The 18,692-nt window shown below is 42.2% G+C and overlaps 1 protein-coding gene across 1 annotated transcript; it reads right to left on the reverse strand.

The window, feature by feature from the left end:
• Positions 1–4,417: 4,417 nt before the first annotated feature.
• Positions 4,418–15,757, reverse strand: NPAS4 (neuronal PAS domain protein 4). The gene is made up of 8 exons (XM_060758389.2): positions 14,758–15,757; positions 13,379–13,530; positions 13,114–13,216; positions 10,888–11,137; positions 10,678–10,787; positions 10,442–10,580; positions 7,176–8,416; positions 4,418–5,327 (listed from the first exon to the last, which is right to left on the reverse strand). Exons 1-8 carry the CDS (start codon positions 14,930–14,932, stop codon positions 5,299–5,301), a joined length of 2,199 nt encoding a protein of 732 aa, XP_060614372.2. The 5' UTR covers positions 14,933–15,757; the 3' UTR covers positions 4,418–5,298.
• Positions 15,758–18,692: the final 2,935 nt, after the last annotated feature.

The raw sequence follows: 18,692 nt of genomic DNA on the forward strand, positions 1-18,692 counted from the left end.
AATGTACTAATCGACATTATAAGGACCTACACTGACCCTATAATGCACCAGTCTGCATTATAAGGACCTACACTGACCCTATAATGCACCGATCTGCATTATAAGGACCTACGCTGACCCTATAATGCACTGATCTGCACGATATATTTTTACACTATGCTACAATGCACCGAACTGCGTTAAATGGACCTACACTGACTCTATAATGCACCTATCTGCATTATAAGAACCTACGCTGACCCTATAATGTTCCGAATTGCATGATATCTACCTACACTGGCCCTATAATACACTGAACTGCATTAAATGGACCTACACTGACCCTATAAGGCTCCGAACTGCATTATATCGACCTACACGGATTCTATAATGCACTGATCAGCATTATATGTATCTACACTACCCTACAATGCACTGAACTGCATTAAATAGGCCTACACCGACCCAATAAGGCTCCGAACTGCATTATATCGACCTACACTGATTCTATAATGCACTGATCAGCATTATATGTATCTACACTACCCTACAATGCACTGAACTGCATTAAATGGACCTACACTGACCCTATAAGGCTCCGAACTGCATTATATCGACCTACACTGATTCTATAATGCGCTGATCTGCATTATATGTATCTATACCACCCTACAATGCACCGAACTGCATTAAATAGGCCTACACCGACCCTATAATGCACTGACCTGCATTATAAGGATTTATGCTGAGCCTATAATGCACCAAACTGTGTTACATCAACCTACTCTGACCCTATAACGTACCAATCTGCATGATACGTATCTACACTACACTACCTACGTTGACCCTATAATACACCAATCTGCATTATAAGGACCTACACTGACCCTATAATGCACTGACCTGCATTATAAGGATCTATGCTGAGCCTATAATGCGCCAGACTGCATTACATCAACCTACGCTGACCCTTTAATGCACCAATTTGCATTATATGTATCTACACTACACTACAATGCACCAAACTGCATTAAATTGACCTACGCTGACTCTATAATGCACCTATCTGCATTGTAAAGACCTATGCTGAGCCTATAATGCACTAACCTGCATTATAAGGATCTATGCTGAGTCTATAATGCTCCAAACTGCATTATATCAACCTACGTTGGCCCTATAATGCACTGATCTGCATTATAAGAACCTACACTGATCCTATAATGCTCTGAAATGTATTATATTGTCCTGCACTGACCTTATAATGCACCAGAGTGCATTATATTGACCTACACTAACTGTATAATGTACCAATCTGCATTATAAGTACCAATACTAGTCTACAATGCACCAAACTGCATGAAATGGACCTACGCTGACCCTATAATGCTCTGAAATGCATTATATCGACCTACACTGATATTATAATGCACCAATCTGCATGTGTATTTATCGTATTAGAAGCAAACAAAGGGTACAATGGCAATGTATTAAAAATAACAGAAAACTTAAAAATTTGGCATAATATTAAATGTCTTTTGACCAGAAGCTGGCCATTTGGAGTGCCTCTGGCGCTGCTCTGAGAAGGTCCTCCATTGCGCATGTGGTGGGGCTCAGGTTGCATTGTAGTAGGTGGTCTGTGGTTTGCTCTTCTCCACATTCACATGTCATGGACTCCACTTTGTAGTCCCATTTCTGAAGGTTGGCTCTGCATCTCGTGGTGCCAGAGCGCAGTCTGTTCAGCGCCTTCCAAGTTGCCCAGTCTTCTGATTGAGGTTCCGGGTTTTAGCCTGCCACTTTTGGACTCTCGCTTGCTGAGGTGTTCCTGCAAGTATCTCTGTATATCTTAGAAAACTATTTCTTAATTTAAGGCATTGGCGTGCTGGCTGATATTCGAACAGAGGATAGGCCAGAGATGTCAATAGTTTGATCCTTTCATTATTGGCTGATACTTCCTGACAGATGTCAGGTGGTGTAATACCAGCTAAACAGTATAATTTCTCCAGCGGTGTTGGGTGTAGACATCCTGTGATAGTGCGGCATGTTTCATTAAGAGCCACATCCACTGTTTTAGCATGGTGAGATGTGTTCCACACTGGGCATGCATACTCAGCAGCAGAGTAGCATAGCGCAAGGGCAGATGCCTTCACTGTGTCTAGTTGTGATCCCCAGGTTGTGCCAGTCAGTTTTCGTACGATATTGTTTACAGCACCCACTTTTTGCCTGATATTCAAGCAGTGATTCTTGTAAGTCAGAGCACAGTCCAGGGTGACTCCCAGGTATTTGGGTGTGCTGCAATGCTCCGGTGGGATTCCTTCCCAGGTAATCCTCAGAGCTCGGGATGCTTGTCACTGATCTACATTATATGTACCTACACTACCCTATAATGCACCGAACTGCATTAAATTGATATGCAGTTAATTTTTATGTTTGCAATCTCATTCAGTATCAGCCATGGATTGTTCTGAGTTTTAGCCTGCCACTTTTGGACTCTCGCTTGCTGAGGTGTTCCTTTTGTGTTTCAAGAAAGACATTTCTCTTTGCTGTTCCTTTCGAAATTTTTAATTTTTATTATTCCAAAAATAGTTCACAGTTAGACCTCATTTCGGGTCCGAGATTTGCACGACACGATGAATGCCGAGAGACAGTCGTCATTGGAATGAAAAAGTAAACCCACTCTTATGTATATATATATATAAATATATACAAACACACACACATATATATAGTTGCTTTTGTTTACAAAATATACATTATTATCAATGCGGTGTTGTCGTCGTTTGATGTGTTTACAACATTGGAACACCAAAGTGCAAATCTGTCGCAATATATGGATGTACACCAGGCATGGGCCAATTTTGGCTCTCCAAGTGTTTTGGACTCCAACTCCCACAATTCCTAATGTCCCTGGCAAGCCTGAGCTCGTTTTGTGCTTTAGCCTTGCAAACCTTCTCCGTACAAGAGTTGGCTATTTGTTTGAATTCTTCTTTGGTGATTTCTCCCTTTTTCCACTTCTTGTATATGTCTCTTTGGAGTGAGGGCCAAAATTGGCCCATGCCTGCTTTACACTGACCCTGTAATGCACGACTGCATTATAGTGATCTACATTGACCATATAAGACCCATATGGGTGGTAGTGGGACTAAGAATACAATCGTATGTGTTGTTCAATGGGGGTTCGTCCAGGATAAGTACAATAAATAGTGTCATTTCGTTAGTGCAAAAATAAGAGAACAATATTACTGCGGGTAATCCCACAATGGAAGTCCATTAATATACTTATTTGTTTTTGGCTTGCCCTGAATTTCAGGTAGATTTGGGGAAAAGAAGCAAAGCCGTTCCTTAATAATATTGGCTGGAATCCTCTATGCAACACAATCCAAGCATAGGGCCAAATGTCAGGAGAGAATGCTTCTGGAAGATAACCAGACAGCCCAGAAAACTCACAGCAAACCAGTGATTCCGGACATGAAATCCTTCGATGACACAGTATTATTATTGTCAATAATATTAATAATAATAATATGATTCTGGCCAATAATATCGGCAGAAAAGCAATGATAATAATAATAATAATAATAATAATAATAATAATAATAATAATAATATGATTCCGGCCAATAATATTGGCAGAAAAATGAATACATTAATAAATGTTTGAATACATTATAAAACTTCCGAACTTCAATTATGAAGGTGTAAAGTCCTAATAATAATCATGATGATAATAATAGGATTCCAGCCAATAATAGTAGCAGAATGGCAAATACATTATAAACATACTGAATACATTCCCAGTTCCAATTCTCATTATGAAGATCCACATAATAAATAAATAATAATATAAAATAATAATAATAATATAAATAATAAATAATTTAAAATAACAACAACAATAAAATATAATAATAATAATAATAATAATAATAATAATAATAATAGGATTCCGGCCAATATTAGAATATTAGTACATTATAAATGTACTGTATCCATTCCCAGTTCCAATTCTCATTACAAAGATGCAAGGCCCCATAATAAATAAATAATATTAATACAAAATAATAATACAAAATAATAATATAAAGTAAAATGATATAAAAAATAATAATAACATATAATAATAATAGGATTCTGGCCAAGAATAGTAGAATTGCAAATACATTATAAATGTACCAAATACATTCCCAGTTCCAGTTCTCATTATGAAGATCCAAGTCCCCATAATAAATTTAATAATAATAATAATAATAATAATAGGACTCCGGCCAAGAATAGTAGCAGAATGACAAATACATTATAAATGTACCGAATACATTCCCAGTTCCAGTTCTCATTATGAAGATCCAAATCCCCATAATAAATTTAATAATAATAATAATAATAGGACTCCGGCCAAGAATAGTAGCAGAATGACATAATAATAGTAATAATAATAATAATAATAATAATAGGATTCCAGCCAAGAATAGTAGCAGAATGACATAATAATAATAATAATAATAATAATAATAATAGGATTCCGACCAAGAATAGTAGCAGAATGACAAATACATTATAAATGTACCAAATACATTCCCAGTTCCAGTTCTCATTATGAAGATCCAAGTCCCCATAATAAATTAATAAATAATAATAATAATAATAATAATAATAATAATAATAGGATTCCGGCCAATAATAGTAGCAGGAAGACACGAACCCTTTCCACAAAAAGGGTCGATATGAGGTTTGGACTTTGGGAATGCAATTGGCCAAAAGAGGAGCATATATATACATACTTATATATATATATATTAAAATGAAGTATCACAATCACCAGCCATGGGCCCTTACTATAGTAGGTTCTATGTACCACCTACACGTTCTTGGTCTTTTTTTGTTTCGCGGAAGGGAAAATGTGCCCAAAACGGCTCCGCATCGGCTTCGCTCCAACTCTGCGTTGAATTAGCCGCCGGAAGCCTCTCGGCACAAGGTTGGTTCCCCTCCCGAATGGTTAGATATTTCTTAATAAATTACATACAAGAGGATTCACTACGAGTGAATACGAATTAAGAGGTGTCAAAAGTCCACTTCACAATGGTCCTTTCCCTGCGTAGCTGCGGATTCAGCTAGCGTCGACGTCTCAGAATCAAAATACATATATATATATTATTTTGGGGTGTTTTTTTCTTCTTTTTCTTTATGTATATATATATATATAAAAGCTGCGGGGAAATACATTTCTTCTGGAAGTTTTGTTTTCCGGCACACACACACACAAAAAAGAAGGTCCACTGGATATGACAATATGCCATACTTAGAGAAGTAAGTCACGGACTTATTTCAGAACGAAGGGTCACTTTCGCTTCCATCTGCAGAAGGAGAGAAAGAGAAAAAAAGGCAAAAGGAGGGTGAGTGGAAAGGAAGGCAAAAGCAAAGCAAAGGAATGACATTTCAAAAGCAAAGGAATGACATGACGGCACCCTTATTACTATTATTATCGTTGTTGTTGTTGAATCTTAGAGTTGGAAGACACCCCAAAGACCATCTCGTCCAATCCCATTGAGCCAAGCAGGAAGGCACCATCAAAGCCCTCCCAACAGATGGCCATCCAGTCTATGTATTGTCGAAGGCTTTCATGGCCGGAATCACTGGGTTGTTGTAGGTTTTTCCAGGCTATATGGCCATGGTCTATAGGCATTCTCTCCTGACGTTTCGCCTGCATCTATGGCAAGCATCCTCAGAGGTAGTGAGGATGCTTGCCATAGGTGCAGGCGAAATGTCAGGAGAGAATGCCTCTAGAACATGGCCATATAGCCCGAAAAAACCCACAAGAACTGAGGGATTATTATTATTATTATTATTATTATTATTATTAGATAACAAGATAAGTACAATTATTATTATTATCATAAGTATAATAATAATATAATTAGTATAGATTATTATTATTATTATTATTATTATTATTATTATTCAATCCTAGAGTTGGAAGAGGCTCCAAAGGCTATCCTGTCCAACCCCCTTGAGGCAGGAAGGCACCATCAAAGCCCTCCCAACAGATGGCCATCCGGTCTATGTTTAAAAGCCTCCAAAAGAGTTTCCTTCCTCATTATGATTATGAGGTTGCTATTATTATTATTATTATTATTATTATTATTATTATTATTCAATCCTAGAGTTGGAAGAGGCACCAAAGGGCCATCCAGTCCAGCCCCATTCTGCCTTGAAGAATTACACCATCAAAACTCTCTTGACAGATGGCCATCCAGTCTCTGCTTAGAAACCTCCAGAGAAAGAGACTCCATCATCATAATCAGTATTATCAAATTGTTGTTGTTTTATTAAATCCTGGAGTTTGAAGTGACCCTCAAAAGTCATCCAGTCCATCCCCATTCTGCCTTGAAGAATTACACCATCAAAACCCTCTTGACAGATGGCCATCTAGCCTCTGCTTTGAAATCCCTAGAGAAGGAGACTCCATCATCATAATCACTATGATCAAATTATTATTATTATTATTATTATTATTATTATTATTAATAATAATATATAATAATTATAATAATAATAATAATATATTATTATTATTATTATTATTATTATTTTATTGAATCCTGGAGTTGGAAGGGATCCCTAAAGGTCATCCAGTCCAGCCCCATTCTACCTTAAGGGATGACACCCCAAAGCCTTCCCAACAGATGGTCATCCAGTCTCTGCTTAGAAACCTCCAGCGAAGGAGAACACAACCCCAGAGTTTGGAGAGACCCCTAAGTCCCATCCATGGGGCTAACAGAACCTATTGAATCCTGGAGTTGGAAGTGACCCTCAAAGGTCATCCAGTCCAACCCCATTCTGCCTTAAGGGATGACACCCCAAAGCCTTCCCAAAAGATGGCCAGTGAAGGAGAACACAACCCCATAGTTTGGAGAGACCCCTAAGTCCCATCCATGGGGCTAACAGAACCTATTGAATCCTGGAGTTGGAAGTGACCCTCAAAGGTCATCCAGTCCAGCCCCATTCTGCCTTAAGGGATGACACCCCAAAACCCTCCCAACAGATGGCCATCCATCTTCTGCTTAGAAACCTCCAGCGAAGGAGAATACAACCCGAGTTTGGAGAGACCCCTAAGTCCCATCCATGGGGCTACCAGAACCCGGGAGTTTCAGCATGCAACGCCCAAGAATTCCCACTTTTTGGAGCGTGGCCCCCAGACTCACCTTCATGGAAGCCGTCTGGCATGTGGCTCTGGAGTTGATACAACTCATCGAACCCGTCACAGGGAGAGTTTGAGGCACGTGTCTCAAAGGCTGTTTCGTAGGAGGCCAGCTCTTCCAGAAAGCACGGCTCTTCCGGAGGAGGCCGGTCCACTTGGCTGGGCGAGGGAGCCAAAGCCCCCGGGTGGTGGCCCTCTTCGGCGCCCGGACCGACTTTCCCGCTGCAGCACGGGTGGAGGTGTGGGCACCGCAGGCCCGCCTCGCCTTTCTCGAACAGAGAGGCGGACAGGTCTTGGAGGAGGGCCTCGAAGGTGGTGTCATCGACATCCTCTTCAAGGAGGAGGTCATCGTCGTTGAGGTTGTGGAGGACCAGCAAGGAGGAGAAGTCTACGCTCCTCCAGTCCTTGAGGCTCAGTCCGGACGGGACGCTCGGGGCGGGGGTTTCCTTGGCGGAGCTGAACGCTTCGGCCAGGCTGCCGATGTGCCGCGCCAGGCGCTCGATCTCGCTCTTCTCCTGTTCAGAATATCTGAAGAAGGCCTGCTTGACGGGCGAGGCTTCGGGCGTCAGGATCCCCTCGGGTACCATGGGCACGTCGATATACAGGGGACCCCGGATCTCGGGCAAAGTCATCACGGTACAGTCCCCATTACCGGGGCTGTCCGGCGTCGGCGGTAACTTCTCATAGAGAACACTGCATTGTTCTTGGGGGAAGAACAGTTCGGACGTGGTGGTGGTCGTGGTGGGCACTACTGTCGCCGGGACGGTCATCACCGGAGCTGGACCGGAAACAAACGGGTCTTGGGTTCCGAATAAGAAGGCTGACCCTTGATGCGGCGTGTAAGGAGGGGTGCAAGCGAAGTCCTTGGACCTGCGGTTGTCCCGCCTTGCCGTCTGGTCGTAGATGATGTAGCTGAAGGCCGGGCCTTTGCCGAAGAGGCTCAGAGTGGAGCCGGGAGGGGCCTCCTCCATGGAGGAGATATTTCCCGGCTCTGTCGATTCAGGAGGCAGGGCGGACGAGGTCTCCGCGAACGTCGGAGGGCATTCGGGACCGCCGAACTCAAAAGACGGAGCAGTCACGGTACTGGTCGGGGTGCCAGCCACTGGGGTGAAGACTTGGTCGGGGCTGGAGAGTTGCCCTGGCGAAAGGAGGCCTTCCAAGAAGGCCGGCGTGCTTCCGAGGGCAAAGGCTGCCTGGGTCTCTTCGGCCGCAAGTTGCTGCTTCAGGCACCAGGCTTCGGCATCACTGGGAAGAGAGAAGGAAGCCGGGATCGTGAGAAAGGTACCGACTTCGGCACTATTTCCTATGCTTATCCAAAGCAATTGGTTGAACATTTATAAAGCTCAGTTGGTGCTACACTTCTGACTATGCAATGGAAATATATATATATTTTTTATGGTTTTATAATAAAGTAAGAGTCTCGCTTATCCGACATTCGCTAATCCGACATTCCGTCATAAAATCATAGAGTTGGAAGAGACCTCGTGGATTATGTTCGATATGTTTTAATAATTTGAAATACTATATAATTGAAATATATATGTTTTTTACGGTTTTATAATAAAGTAGAGTCTCGCTTATCCGACATTCGCTAATCCGACATTCCATCATAGAGACCTCATGGGCCATCCAGTCCAACCCCCTGCTGAGAAACAGGAAAATTGCTTTCAAAGCACCCCCGACAGATGGCCATCCAGCCTCTGTTCAAAAGCTTCCCAAGGAGGAGCCTCCACCACACTCCAGTGCAGAGGGTTCCACTGCTGAACAGCTCTCCTTATAGTTGGGAAGTTCTTCCTAATATAGATTAATCAAATAATCTGAGACTCCAAAGAGACATACACAAGAAGTGGAAAAAGGGAGAAATCACCAAAGAAGAATTCAAACAAATAGCCAATTCTTGTAGGGAGAAGGTTTGCAAGGCTAAAGCACAAAACGAGCTCAGGCTTGCCAGGGACATTAAAACTTCCAAAGAAGGAGCCTCAACCACAGTCCGAGGCAGAGAGTTCCACTGCTGAACAGCTCTCCTTATAGTTTGGAAGTTCTTCCTAATATAGATTAGTCAAATAATCCCATACAACATAGGCAGATACTCGGACTGAGTCACACAGGAGAGTGTGGAATGGATTCTTTCATCCTCTTTTTCTTTTGCTAGAAATACTGTACCATTTCTATATAACAGACTTCACTGCTGAACGGCTCTCACAGTCAGGAAGTTCTTCCTAATGTTCAGATGGAATCTCCTTTTTTGTAGTTTGAAGCCATTGTTCTGCATCCTAGTCTCCAGGGAAGCAGAAAACAAGCTTGCTCCCTCCTCCCTAGGACTTCCTCTCACATGTCTCCTCTCAGCCTTCTCTTCTTCAGGCTAAACATGCCCAGCTCTTTGAGCCGCTCCTCATAGGGCCTGTTCTCCAGACTCTTGATTATTTTAGCCGCCCTCCTCTGGACACCTTCCAGCTTGTCAATACCTCTCTTCAATTGTGGTGCCCAGAATTGGACACAATATTCCAGGTGTGGTCTAACTGTCTTATCTGCTGTTCTTATCCAACCCTTTCCCCCCAGCACTAAAGGAGAATTATCCAACTCTCGATCCATTCCCAATAAGTGAAAAAGGCAAGACGAGGAGGAGGAGGAGGGAGGAAAGTGGGAAAAGAGGCAGGACCGGAAGTGGAAGTGTCCTCCCTCCTTCCTGTTGTGATTTCCACGCTCCTCTTCCGCATCCGGGCACTTCTTGCTGGGCCCATCTAGCCCTGAGGCGTTGCCTTGCCTCAACTCTTTGAGTCCCTGTTGTTAGTATTCAAGGTGTCTAGCGCCGTGTCGGATGGGTAACAGTAGGAGACTCCATATTATCCGACATTTTCATTTATCCGACGTTCTGCCGACTCATTTATGTCGGATAAGCGAGACTCTACTGTAATTCAGTATTATCTCTCCAACTCTTAGTTTTCTTAACCTTTGATGCCGAAGATGTTGCAACCTCTAGGCTCCTTGGCACCCTTGGAATGACTATCTGCAAAGGGATTGCTGAGGACTGCAAGCTCTACTGTATTGTGTGTTATTGTTATGTTACAGTTTGAATTTGGCATTGAATTATTGCCGTAGTTTGTGAGATGCCTTGAGTCCCCTCCAAGGGTGAGAAGGCCGGTATATAAGTAAATAAATAGTAAATAAACAATTCTGTCCACAGCCAGACAGTCCTGACAGCCAAATCTTGCCTGTTCTACCTGTTGCTCGATATAGCAATACATCAGAGACAAGTTTCTTCCTATTTACCTGATGATATAGTTGTGGCAAGTGATGGGGACGTCGGCGTTCTCCAGACGGAGCAGCGAATAGATCCATATCCAGTTCACGCCGTCTTTGGTTTGGAGCCGGATCACCATTTCGGCCTGCGTTTCGCTTGTGTCGCCCACTGAAGAAGGAAAAGCACCGAACATTAGACCATTGCATTCCTCCCATGTTGTAAATATGTTGTTGATGGCTTGCCAAGAGGGATCTAAGATACTCACACAGTCGGTAATGCTGGGCAGACGCGTGGCTGAGGTCTTCGGGGTGGATCAGGCTGTACCAGGACTTGCAAAAGAGCTCGCTTTTCTCAAAACCCAAATGGAAAACCACACTGGAGAAAGGTCAGAGAAAAGAGACCATCAATACAGGCTGTGGGTCAGTCAACCGCTTCCCCATTTGGACCAGGAAGAGGTCTTCTATGTTCTCCTTACCTTTCAGAGATGTCCACGATGGCCAGGTCTTTGGTGTGCCGGCTCTCGAAAGCAGACAGGAAGAAGGAGTTCTGGCCCATCCTGGGTTTGGGGTCCAACGGGGTGCAGAAGGCGGTGAAGACCGGGTTCGTGGACCAGTAAGAGCCCAACGGTGGCTGGTGGAACCTGCCGCAGATCAGGACCAGCTTGTTGCCAGCGCTTTGGCGCCGTATGGTTTTGGAAGTGTTGAAATGGCATCGGAAGAGCCGTTCTGTTTAGATAAAGAGAGAAGGATATTGAAAGGTCAGGTATATAGTCGGTATATTATTCCTGGAGCACTTCTATTAACTTTTTATATTATTATATTATTATTATTATTATTATTATTATATATTATTATTATATATTATTATTATTATATATTATATTATATATTATTATTGTTATTATTATTATTAATATATTATTATTATTATTATTATTATTATTATCTCACTTTCTGTTCTAGGCACACCAAGCTAGGAACTTTTCCCCTATAGACCCTTTTCCTTGAACCCTAAAGTGAAGGAATTGGATCCTAAACAATAAGTCTTTATTGTGTTCCAAGTCATCCTAGTCTATTCCACGGTGAATTTGGACTTTTGCTCACCACTCTTTGGACTGAGCTCTACATGGACATCATTCCCTTCCAAAACATTCTTATTCAACAACAACAACAACAACGTTTTTTTTTATTGGGAGTATACTGCAAGTCGCTTCTGGTGCGAGAGAATTGGACGTCTGCAAGGACGTTACCCAGGGGATGCCTGGATGTATTACCATCCCGTGGGAGGCTTCTCTCATGAACCCGCATGGGAAGCTGGAGCTGACAGATGGGAGCTCACCCCATTTCACAGAATCAAACCGCCGACATTCAGGTCTTCAGGTCAGCAGTTCAGCTGGCACAAGGGTTTGACCCATTGCACCACTGGGGGCTCCATAATAATAACACTAATAGTAGTAGTAATAGCAATACTAATAGTATATTAGTATATACTAATACTAGTATTCATACTAATACTATTAATAATAATATTAGCATACACTAATACTAGTATTAATACTAATACTATTAATGATAATAAGGTTAGTAATAATAATAATAGTATATACTAATACTAGTATTAATACAAATAGTGGTAATAATAATATTATTAGTAATATATCAATATTACTATAGTAATATAAATAACATAATGCAATAGTAATAATAGTATATACTAATACTAGTATTAATACTAATGCTATTAATAATAATATTAGCATATACTAATACTAGTATTAATGCTATTGCTATTAATAATAATGTTAGTAACAATAATATTAGTATATATTAATACTATTATTAATACTAATAGTACTAGTAGTAATAATAATAATAATAGCATATACTAATGCTAGTATTAATACCAATACTGGTAGTAAAAATAATATTATTAGTAATATATTAATATTACTATAGTAATATAAATATATAATATAGTAGTAATAATAGTATATACTAATACTAGTATTAATACTAATACTATTAATAATAATATTAACATATACTAATACTAGTATTAATACTAATGCTATTAATAATAATGTTAGTAATAATATTAGTACATACTAATACTATTATTAATACTACTACTACTACTAGTAGTAGTAATAATAATAATAGTATATACTAATACTAGTATTAATACCAACACTGGTAGTAAAAATAATATTATTAGTAATATATCAATATTACTATAGTAATATAAATAATATAATATAGTAGTAATAATAGTATATACTAATACTGGTATTAATACTAATACTATTAGTAGTAATAATAAACTAATATTACTATAGTAATATAAGTAATATAATAATAATAATATATACTAATACTAGTAATAAAACTCTGAACTGAGCTCTACATGGACATCATTCCCCTCCAATACATCCTTATTCAACTCTTCTCCTTTCCCTGCATGGTTTTTAATTGTGATCCGGATACAAATACTAGTAATAATAATAATAATAGTAATAGTAGTGATAATAATAGCAAAACTAATACTAGTAATAATCTGAACTGAGCTTTACGTGGACATCCTTCCCTTCCAATATGTCCCATTGGACTCTTCATCAAGCACTTCCTTGATTTTGACTCTTTCGAAGGCTACATTTCCTTCTCCTCCTTTCCCTGAAATCTCTTGTTTACAAAAGAGAACCTACCGGTATCAACAGGGGACGGCAATGCCAGCTGGTTCCTCATCACAAAGTGATCCGCTGGGTCGATAATATCGTAGACACTGTCTCCTTGGGCCACCAAATCTACCTGTGGATGGAGAGGGAACGGTCAGCCAAGAACAACCAACTACCATTCGTAGCCATTACTCAGAGAAGCAGCCACCTTACTCTACGATTGAGCATGCATTGCATTTGTATACAATTTACAGTTGTACAACCCCTTCAATATAAGTGCCCGGGAGAGCCTTACCATGGAGTGCCCCAGGTGCTCGGACACGTTCTCGGAGACGTAGATGAGTTTCCCTTCTCCGGTGAAAGCCAAAAGGAAGCCTGGCAGCGTCTGCATGAAGTCTTCCAAATCTTGGGGCGAGAGTAGGCTCTCCAGGCTCTCCGCAGTGGTATCTGGAAGAGAAAGAGGGAAGGAAAAGGTAAGCATTGGAAGCCAAAGAGTTTACTAAGGTTAAGAAACTGTTTCAAGACTATGGAGAGCAAGGATAGCTGCCCTTCAGGACCATGGAGAGTGGTCTCTGGTCAATGGAGAGGAGGCTGACTCCTCAGGACCATGGAGAGCAGTGTCCGGTCCATGGAGGTGGAGAGAGACCTGTATCCTCGGGTCTCCAGTCCATGGAGCTTGACCTGTCCCTTCAGGACCATGGAGAATGGTCTCCGGTTCATGAGGAGAGAGACTTGTGTCCTCAGGACCATGGAGAGAAGTCTCCGGTCCATGGAGCTTGACCTGTCCCTTCAGGACCGTGGAGAACGGTCTCCAGCCTATGGGGAGAGAGACCTGTGTCTTCAGGACCATGGAGAGAAGTTTCTGGTCCATGGAGAGGGGGGGAGAGAGAGAGAGAGAGACCTGTCTCCTAAGAACCATGGAGAGCAGTCTCCGGTCCATGGAGCTTGACCTGTCCCTTCAAGACCATGGAGAATGCTCTGTGGTCCATGGGGAGAAAGGCCTGGGTCTTCAGGACCTTGGAGAGCAGTGTCCAGTCCATGGAGCTTGACCTGTCCCTTCAGGACCGTGGAGAATGGTCTCCAGCCTATGGGGAGAGAGACCTGTGTCTTCAGGACCATGGAAAGCAGTCCCCAGTCCATGGACCTTGACCTGTCCCTTCAGAACCATGGAGAATGGTCTCTGGTCCATGGGGAGAGAGACCTGTCTCTTCAAGACCATGGAGAACAGTCTCCAGTCTATGGAGTGAGTGAGTGGGAGAGAAAGAGACCTGTCTCCGGTCCATGGAGCATGACCTGTTCCTTCAGGACCATGGAGAACGGTCTCCAGTCCATGGGGAGAGAGACCTGTGTCTTCAGGACCATGGAGAATGGTCTCCAGTCCATGTACCTTGACCTGTCCCTTCAGGACCATGGAGAGCAGTCTCCAGTCTATTGAGTGAGTGAGAGACCTATCCTTCAGGACCATGGAGAGCAGTCTCCAGTCCATGGAGCATGATCTGTCTTTTCAGGACCATGGAGAGCGGTCTCCGGGTCCATGGAGAGAGCAGAGACCTGTTGAGCACCTTCATCCCAAGTAGAGGGTCCAAAAGGAAGGATGCTTCTCAGAGAGCATCTTTCCCCAACTTTCAAGACGCTTTCCCTCCAATCCCTGGATCCCTAACCCTCTGAACTCACCTTTGGAGAAGAAGATGGACTTGCGGGTGTAGATGCAGGCCAAGGACATGATGTGCAGGTAGGACAGCCGGAGCTTGTCCCCTTCGGCGATGGGCAACAGGTCCTTCAGGTTCCGGATCTCGGCGTTGATCTGGTCCCTCCGAGCCTTGGAGGCGCCTTTCGTAGACCGGTACATCTCGGCTGCCAAAGGCTCCGGCGACTAGCGCTCCTCCGTCTCCCTTCGTCGCCTCGCTCTTCCTCTCTTGTCTCTCTGTCTGTCTCTCTCGGATGCCGGTTGGATCTGTTGGAGAGCCACGCTTGCCTCCCATCTTTTATAGGCTGCTGAAAGAGTGGGCACTGGCATGTTAAGGAAAGCGGGGAGGGAAGATGTGCTTCGGATCAATGGAGGGAGAGGTTCCCCTCCCTTTTTTGGGGCTTGGGGGAACCCGACGTCACTGGATCCCAATGACGTGGAGGAGAAAAGGGGGGCCGAGGAGGAGGAGGCTGCCCAAGAAAGGAGATGATGAAGCCGGCAGAGAGGAGAAGGCGGCCTATCAGATCTGGACGCAGCCGCGTCTCCCCTCCCCTCCTTCCCAGGAACAGAAATACACTCTCATCACACCGGGATCCCCTCTCTCCCCTTCCTTCTTACAAAACAAGGCTTGTCATTGCCCAGGTTCATCTATTTTTGCTCACCGCTCTTTTCCCTCTCCATTTTTTCCTTTCTTTCATAACACTGCCCAACATATATTTCGGGGACTCAATTATTCCTGGGCCTATCTGACACGATGATTCCAAAAATGGCAGCGTTTGTAGCCTTTTGGCTTTCGTTTTGGAAATATAGACTATGTCGTACACTATAACAACAACAATAACAACACTGGCCGACACACATAGAGTCATAGAAGCATAGAATCATATGTCGTACGCTATAACAACAACAATAACAACACTGGTTGACACACATAGAGTCATAGAACCATAGAACCATATGCCGTATGCTATAAAAATAGCAACACCAGTGAACACACATAGAGTCATAGAACCATAGAATAATATGTCGTACACTATAACAATAACAACACTGCCCAACACATAGAGTCATAGAACAATAGAACCATAGAATCACATGCCGTACACTATTACAACAATAACAACACTGCCCAACACACATAGAGTCACAGAACAATAGAACCATAGAATCATATGTCGTACACTATAAAAATAGCAACACTGGCGAACACACATAGAGTCATAGAACAATAGAACCATAGAATCATATGTTGTATGCTATATCAACAACAATAACAACACTGGTCAACACACACATAAAGTCATAGAATCATAGAACCATATGTCGTACACTATATCAACAACAATAACAACACTGGCCATCACACATAGAGTCATAGAACCATAGAACCATAGAACCATATGCGAACAGCTATAACAACAACAATAACACCACTGGCCAACACATATAGAGTCATAAAATCACAGAATCATAGAACCATATGTCGTATGCTATAACAACAACAATAACAACACTGGCCAACACACATAGTCATAGAACCATAGAACCATATGTCATACGGTATAAAAATAGCAACACTGGTGAACACACATAGTCATAGAACCATAGAATCATATGTCTTACACTATAACAATAACAACACTAGCCATCACACATAGAGTCATAGGACCATAGAATCATAGAATCATATGTTGTATGCTATAACAACAATAACAACACTGGCCAATACACAGTCATAGAATCATAGAATCACAGAATAATGTTGTACGCTATAACAACAATAACAACACTGGCCAACACACATAAGAGTCACAGGACTATAGAACCATAGAATCATATGTTGTACACTATAACAACAACAATAACAACTCTGGCCAACTCACATAAGAGTTATAGAATCATAGAATCAAAGAATTATAGAATCATATGTCATACGCTATAACAACAACAACATCACTGGCCAACACATATAGAGCCATAGACCATAGAATCAAAGAATCATAGAATCATATGCTGTAATCTAGAACAACAATAATAACAACACTGGCCAATCCACATAGAAAATCAAAGAATCATAGAATCCCAGTCCAACCCCATTCTGCCAAAAAGCAGGGAAATTGTTTTCAAAGCCACCCCAACAGATGGCCTCTGTTTCAAAGCCTCCAAAGAAGTAGTCTCCACCACACTCCGGGGCAGAGAGTTCCACTGCTGAACAGCTCACACAGTCAGGAAGTTCTTCTTCATGTTCAGGTGGAATCTCCTTTCCTGTAGTTTGAAGCCATTGTTCCACGTCTCCAGGGCAGCAAAAAACAAGCTTGCTCCCTCCTCCCTATGACTTCCTCTCATGCATCTATACATGGCCATCATATTAGCCCTGTTTCTGGGTATATTTGGCCTGCTGATTCCAAAAAATGGCACCAGGATTCCCCTATCAGCTCTAGTTTTGGAGATACAGAACATATGCCATTACAACAACAACAGCACTGGCCAAAACTCATTTTGGGGGATCAAATGTTAATCTAGTTTCTGGGTATATTTCATCTGCTGATAATTATCATCACCACCACCACCACCACCAATTATTATTATTATTATTATTATTATTATAAACACAACAAGATGAGTCCACAGCAGACACTCTGCTGGCTGTTGTATTGGATCACATCTCGTACACTTCCCAAGTGTCTAGGACTGTGTGATGCATTTGTGAATAATGCGTGCAGATCCCAGTAAGGTGGCCTTTTGCAGCTGACAGGTGGTAATTTTGTCAGCTCTGATTGAGTGGTGATGGCGTGATCATCAGCATAGATGAAATACTCTGTCCTGTCTGGCAGTGGCTGAATGTGTAAATGTTAAACACTGATGGAGTAAGCTGGTTTTCCCTGTAACAGGCAGTAAGAGCTTCGGAGAGCTTCTGTTCAACAATTTCAAAGCTCCCTGATTGAGCGGTGATGGCGTGATCGTCAGCATAGATTAAACTCTCTATCCCTTCTAGCAGTCGCAGATTGTTTGTGTAAATGTTAAACACTGATTGAGAAAGTTGGTTTTCCCTGTAACAGGCAATAAGAGCACATAGAGCTTCTGTTCAACCATTTCAAAACTCCCTGCTTGAGCTGTGATGGCGCGATCGTCAGCATAGATGAATCTCTCTGTCCCTTCTAGCAGTGGCTGATAGTTGGAATAAATGTTAAACACTGATGGAGAAAGCTGGTTTTCTCTGTAACAGGCAGTAAGAGAACCTAAAGCTTCATCTGTTCAACCATTTCAAAGCTTCCTGCTTGGGCGGTGATGGCGCGATCGTCAGCATAGATGAAATTCTCTGTCCCATCTGTCAGTGGCTGATTATTTGTGTAAATGTTAAACACTGATTGAGCAAGCTGGTTTTCCCTGTAACAGGCAGTAAGTGCATTTGTTCAACCATTTCAAAACTTCCTGCATGGGTGGTGATGGCGCGATCATCAGCATAGATGAAACTCTCTGTCCCATCTGTCAGCGGCTGATTGTTTGTGTAAATGAAGCCATGGCTGACCTGAGCTTCCAAGAGGTCACCTAGGGTCGCTCTAGGTCAATCCTGATTTGACAACAATGAAGCCATATTCTCATTGAGTTCCATTCATACTTTTCGATCTCTTCTCTTCCTTTAGTAAACAAACCAGGAGCTCAGCTCGCCTTTATATAGGATTTCCCTCTTGCAAAAGTTCTGGGTTGCATAAATAGGTAGATAATCGGTGGAGGAATAAATAGCATGGGCCAAAAATAGAGGCGTCTCCAATTTGGGGGTGCTTTCCTTCCCCTTTTCTTCTTTACCTTGAATACAATGCCGTGGCTTTGGCACCATCTCTGATGCCATATAAGGGAAGGCGGCAAAGAGAGTGGGAGGAAAACAGCGGCAGGAGGGTTTTGCAAACCGTAGGCCCCTCGT

The sequence above is a fragment of the Anolis sagrei genome, chromosome 12 (genome assembly GCF_037176765.1).
Source record: "Anolis sagrei isolate rAnoSag1 chromosome 12, rAnoSag1.mat, whole genome shotgun sequence".
Taxonomy (NCBI): domain Eukaryota; kingdom Metazoa; phylum Chordata; class Lepidosauria; order Squamata; family Dactyloidae; genus Anolis; species Anolis sagrei.